Source organism: Pseudorasbora parva, chromosome 23 (assembly GCF_024679245.1).
Source record: "Pseudorasbora parva isolate DD20220531a chromosome 23, ASM2467924v1, whole genome shotgun sequence".
NCBI lineage: Eukaryota > Metazoa > Chordata > Actinopteri > Cypriniformes > Gobionidae > Pseudorasbora > Pseudorasbora parva.
This window is the reverse complement of record NC_090194.1, coordinates 21,358,433-21,364,702: the sequence shown is the minus strand read 5'-3', so window position 1 is coordinate 21,364,702 and position 6,270 is coordinate 21,358,433. Positions and strand designations below refer to the sequence as shown.

Below are 6,270 nucleotides of genomic sequence, written 5' to 3'. Positions count from 1 at the left end.
TCACAATAGGGTAGAAGATGAGCACAAACACAGTTGCTATATCAACAATAGCTTTAAATAATGTATAGTTGCTGGTCAAGATTTTAATGTGATCTTGCCGCCTCACAGCTACATTTTATATAAACATCACCTGCTATTTCAATGTGTGTTGACTTACAATATGTTGGCAACTTTTATTTGAGGAAATCGGTTTATAATAAGCTATTGAATTTGTACTGCATATACTATATGAAAAATGAGTGCAGATGCAATGAACGATTAAATACAGTATTTTATTCACTGAAGCCAACATTGTGTCCCCGATCTTAGTGGGCAGGCGTAAGACACGCATGCCAAGAGAGCACAACCAACAAATCCAATCTTCTGAACACAGGGCAACAGGCATATTTAACAACATTTACAGATTGAAAGGAGTGGTACAGGATCACAGCTATAAAAGGTATATCACTCTCTCCGAGTTTGGACAAACGGCCCAACTGATGGCTAAGGCGCATTAAAACCAGCAGCTCTCCTTCAATACTGACACAATTGCATTTTGAGAGGAGATCATACATTACAGGATTTGATAGAGTAAACGGACAAAGATGACATCCCTGGAAAAATAAAGCGTTGTGCCGTACATCATGGTAAACATGAGCATTTGCACCCAGGAGATTACAAATCACAAACAGAGTGGTTCCAGTCAAAATATAATCATAATGAAAGAAAGATATTCCACTTATTATTTCCAACCTCGTCACTGCTTCTAATTATGCAAGTCACACTTTTATGTGGTTTTTCATTTGTGTTATTATTGTTTTTCTTTTGAAACCCTTAAGTGCACTTGCAAGCCACCATCTTTATGTTACACCTCTTCTGATTTTCTTTTATAGTTCCCTACATCCTATGTAAAATATTAATAAATGGAATTACTATTTAAAAGTACTAAATCTGTGTACAACATGCACTGTTAAAGGGTTAGTGCCAGAGTTACAGCTCACAGGAAACTATTTGGTCTGGAGAAGCGGTGAACATTAAACAACATAAAACAGAGTAGCACATAAAAGGAAGAGTCGACCTCTTCATATCACCATTCATACTGATGACAGCTTTGTAGCATTCATTACTAAGTGTGTATATACTGCTCAAAAGTAATTGCAATTTTTTTGTTCTAAACAACAACAAATAAATAATAAAAACAAACATTATCTAAGTGCTTCTGTGTGAGCAACAATATAAAGTCTGTTAAAAGAGCTAGTAATAACAAAAACACTGTAGATATGAACGAATCCTTTCTATTTGTCAAATTCTAACAAAAAATAAAGTGTCCTTAAAAATATTTCAAGTAAACAAATGTCATAGACTCCAGGGACTTATAGACTAATATCTGTAAATGTGAATAGCTTTTCATAAAGATTCCTTTTAAAACCTCAAAAGTTCAAATAAGTAGATCCGGCATTGATGATCTTTGTTGGTTCATTCATATAGTGTTCACGTCAGTTCTGTCTGTAATGAAAATGACATCGTAAATTCAAGGTCAGCATCACGTAAAGCAACAGTTCCAAACCTAAATGTTCTAAACTCTTTTAGAAAACGTGTCTCTGAACAACCTAAACATGACAGCAAAATACATAAGCACAGACAATCTAACACCACTTTACACGAGTGAAAATGTACCTTCGGCTGTGTACCTTCAATAAAATCAACCAGCAATTTGGTTATGCTTGAAAACCTGTGATATAATAGAGTAACATCACTCACTACCCTTTATAAAGCTCTCTAAAAGAGTCAAAATAACTAATAAAGTGCACTATAAATACTACTGTCATCTTTACAACAATAATGTTCTGAACTGAGAATTAAAAATTCAAATATATAAGATTATAAAATACACAAAAGGAGCATTGGCATTTACACTACTGAAAAAGCAGAAGTATACTCTTTACTTCAACAAACAGATAAAAAAATAAATGGCACAAACTGCACAGTCGATGACGTCAAGATCAACATCATCTCGCAGTCTGAAACGCCGTAACTCAGCAAGTACCTCCAAATCATCATTAGAAAATAATCTATGTAGAGTTTCGGTCCATTGCTGCGACATGCTGGTAACAATACATTAACGCGTGAGAGTAGATATTATATTGAGAATTTGGCGGGTTGAACTTGTTAGTTAGGTGGTTAGTACATCGGTAACATCAGTGATGACAACGAAAGGCTTTCGCGATAAATTCCGTATCATAACCATGCGCCGCAATCCTTGAGGATCCTTGAAACGACCCCTTAAAACTCTTTCCGCATTTCATCAGTCGCCGCTTATTTGTATATTAAAATAACAGTTAACGCTCTGAGACTATATCTACTGCCTAGAATATGTATGTGGACATTTCCACTAACTTGAAGAAAATACTTCTCTTGAAAGAAAAGCAAATTAGGGGACAGCACAATCAAGGGAGTCATGTTCTCTGAAATGAAACCGGTAGCACTTTATTTTACAGTCCTGTTCCGCATGCACTAACTGGGTAATAACCAGGTACTAACCCTTAACCTACCCCTAAACTTAACCATACCCCATTTAGTTACCTAATTTTACGCAGTCATTTCTTGTGTATGCACACATACTGTAAAATAAAATGCAACCATGAAATCTTTACACGCTAACAAATGAAAAGAAAACCACACTATTTGCTCCACAAGCACCAGCTGGTCAAGGGAGACCTAGAGATTTACAACTTCCAATCAATTGATCAATTTACATTTTACACAAATGTTATCTGATACAACTGTCGGCAGGTAAATAAATTACATCAAAATACAGTCACGCGTGATATACAATGGCTCTCCGACAGGAAGCAGAGGACTGCCTATGTAACCTTGGGCGTTTCGGGCCGGTAATCCTTCCGCTCGGATGTGTTGCGCTTGACTTTGGCGGTGGCCGGCTGGGATTCTTGGTTGAGAGAGGGGCTGGACTGAGACTTCTTCAGTGCTGTGTCACCGTCCCTGGCCATCAGGATCTCTTTCACCCCCTCCTTCAGAAGCTTGACGTACATCTCGTAACGGCTCTCCTTCAGAGAGAATTCAGAAAATCCATTAGACTCCATTATCATGTCATCAGGCAATGACACAAGAGTTCTAACAATAGCTCTGCTCCAAACCCTGGCTGTTGACACAGGCAGATACTGTACCTTTAAAGGCAGCCTCTCAAGTCAAACGGCACCTTACAAATTAAGGCAATTTCATGCACTGGCCAATTTTGTGATATTGAGCTATTTTGCTTTCATAACATGTCTTCTTTCAGACTAGTGGATAGAGAATACTCAAAATACACATTTAAGGATGCTTTCACACTTGGCACCCTAAGACTCAGAGTCGTTGGCTACTCAAATTCTCCCCCCCATGCATTAGGATGATTTAGATATGTCCTCTTCCAGGCAGATTTGTAACATCTTTAGTTGATTGGAACTTCTTAGTAGTTAATGTCCTGATGAGGGAAATGGGGATTTCCAATGCTTTAGTTATCGTTTTACGGCCACTTTCTATTTTGTGAAGCTCAATAATCTTTTGCTGCACATCAGAACTATATTCTTTAGTTTTACTTATTGTGATGAATGATTAAGGGGATTTGGCCTTTGTGTTTCCTCATATTTACACTCCTGTGATACAGGAAGTCATGGCTGGACAATTTCATGTTCCTATTCACCCTGGTGCGCTAAAAAAAATTAAATATGAATAGTAAATATACTTTAGAGAGATTTTACTCAAAACAATTTTTAGGGGGGACAATAACTGTGGCCAACATCCATAGGAGAAAAATAAGTATTTCATAATGTGAATTACTTTCAGTTGTTTTACTTCAATGAAAGGTTAGAATTTTGAAAGAAGAATCAAATGGATAAACAATGCAGATTTATTTTCACACTTTGCTCATATTTACCAAGGGGGCCAATATCAGGAGGGCACTGTATAATCCTAAAAACATGGTGAAAAAATATATAAATTTTCTGGTTGTTGACAGTAATTAGTGCAATTTGATCAATCAGCTGGGGAATTATGGTGAAATAGCAGTTTTTTTTTGTCTATGCTCTTCACCGGCGATGTCTTGCTTTAAGGCACACAAACAGCACTGATATCAGCAGCATGTGGCTATTCTAACAAGTCAAGTCAACTTTATTTATATAGCGCTTTTACAAAGACAATTGTTTAAAAGCAGCTTTACAGTGTTAAAGGGTTAGTTAGTTCACCCAAAAATGAAATTGATGTCATTAATGACTCACCCTAATGTCGTTCCACACCCATAAGACCTCCGTTCATCATCGGAACACAGTTTAAGATATTTTATATTTTAGTCCCAGAGCATAATGCAGTCAATGCCCACTTTACTGTCCATGTCCAGAAAGCTAATAAAAACATAATCAAAGTAGTCCATATGTGACATCAGTTAGTTGATTAGAGTCTCTTGAAGCATCGAAAATACAATACATTCGATCAATGATTCGGGTCGCCAATGTCACATGATTTCAGCAGTTCGGTGCCAAATTGCTGAAATCATGTGATATTGGCGACCCGAATCATTGATCGATTCACTGATTCATTAACCATTTGATTCTTTTTGGAGGCACATGGAGGAGAAGACAATGCTGAATAAAATCGTAGTTTTTGATATTTTTGGACCAAAATGTATTTTCGATGCTTCAAGAGACTCTAATCAACCAACTGATGTCACAAATGGACTACTTTGATTATGTTTTTATTAGCTTTCTGGACATGGATAGTAAAGTGGGCAATGCAGAGCATTATGCTCTGGGACTAAAATATCTTAAACTGTGTTCCGATGATGAACGGAGGTCTTATGGGTGTGGAACGACATTAGGGTGAGTCATTAATGACATCAATTTCATTTTTGGGTAAACTAACCCTTTAAACAGCAAAATATTGTAACAAAATTTGATTCGGCTGTACAGTCGCTCTGGAGAAAACAGTGAAATTAACAGCTCATTTTATTTTATCATATAGCGACAATGTGGGCAGATCAGTCATATAGTTGATATAGTTAATTTAGTAATTCATTTTATTTGAATATTCAGTTAGATCGAAACTTAGATCGAAAATGTTGTCTCCAACTGAGCAAGCCAAGCCAAAGGCGACAGTGGCAAGGAACCAAAACTCCATCAGGGCATGATGGAGAAAAATAAACCTTGGGAGAAACCAGACTCAGTCGGGGTGCCAGTTCTCCTCTGGCCTATTATCAAACAGTGTATGATTATTATTCTGGCAACCTCACAGGTTAGAAATCATATTAGATCAGAATATTCGAAAGTTCGAGGTATTACGCCAGAGACAAGTTTATTGACGATGACGTGTTGATTAAACAAAAATATGAATATTTGAAGGATCAGTTATCATGCCAGAGACTGGCTTATTTAGGATGACTTGTTGAGAAAACAATTATTGAATAGGAATATTCGAAAGATTGGAGTCGTCACGCCGGAGACGGGTGTATTGAGGATGACGTGTGGGTGAGAATGTACTGTACAACACATGTACTGTAAGTGGTGATGTGTCAATGATTTAACTCTGACATGAGCGAGAGTGAGCTTCAGTGCATCGCACTTGGACTGCAGAGAATGTTCTCAATGTAAACAGACTTTTCTTTCGATCTGGTGTCTAATATGGTTAAACAGAAAATATGGTAGCTTATAGGCAATAACTGTTGGATTAGAATATTTCTTTTCCTAGTAATGTTTGCTGCTGCATCCTATACGTCTATGGCTTATCTCGATTTCTCCAACTACGGACCAAACAGAAAATGCGCGTTAATACATTTAGTGCCATTAAAGTTAATTTGCGTTTTGCAAAATTTACAGCCCTAATTTATTATAAATCTTTTATCATTTTCCTCTGTGTCTACCATTTGGAATCAATTTGATTCACTAAGCAGTGCATTCTGGGATTGGCTTATCTGGGAAAGACATATGTAATGCTGTATAGAACTTGTTGCCTAAACACACCAATCACTAATATCTGGAACAGAGTTAAGCTTTAAATACAGTGTAAATAAACATTAACTTGCAAAAGTGCAAAATATATCTCACATCATGCTGATTAAGGGACAGATTTCTCAGGGTGGTCCAGACAGTTAAAAGGAGAGATTCAATAAAGATCCACATTCAGGGGAGTCTTTTACCCTTCAACTGTAAAACACTGACTGGAATATTGATCCTGATGTCTGGCAAAGTATTTTAAATAGGTTTTTTTCTTCCCACATAGGTGTTTGTTAATTGTAGCTGGATG

General features: G+C 36.9%; 1 protein-coding gene across 5 annotated transcripts in view; it reads right to left on the bottom strand.

Annotated features, from left to right (window-relative positions):
* Positions 1–253: 253 nt before the first annotated feature.
* psd3l (pleckstrin and Sec7 domain containing 3, like) overlaps positions 254–6,270 on the bottom strand; it is a 189,029-nt gene continuing 183,012 nt past the window's right edge. For all 5 annotated transcript variants that reach the window (XM_067432949.1, XM_067432950.1, XM_067432951.1 and 2 more), the window contains one exon: positions 254–3,044. In XM_067432949.1, the coding sequence (XP_067289050.1) occupies positions 2,844–3,044 (201 nt within the window). In that variant the 3' untranslated portion in view covers positions 254–2,843. The remainder of the gene's footprint in view (positions 3,045–6,270) is intronic.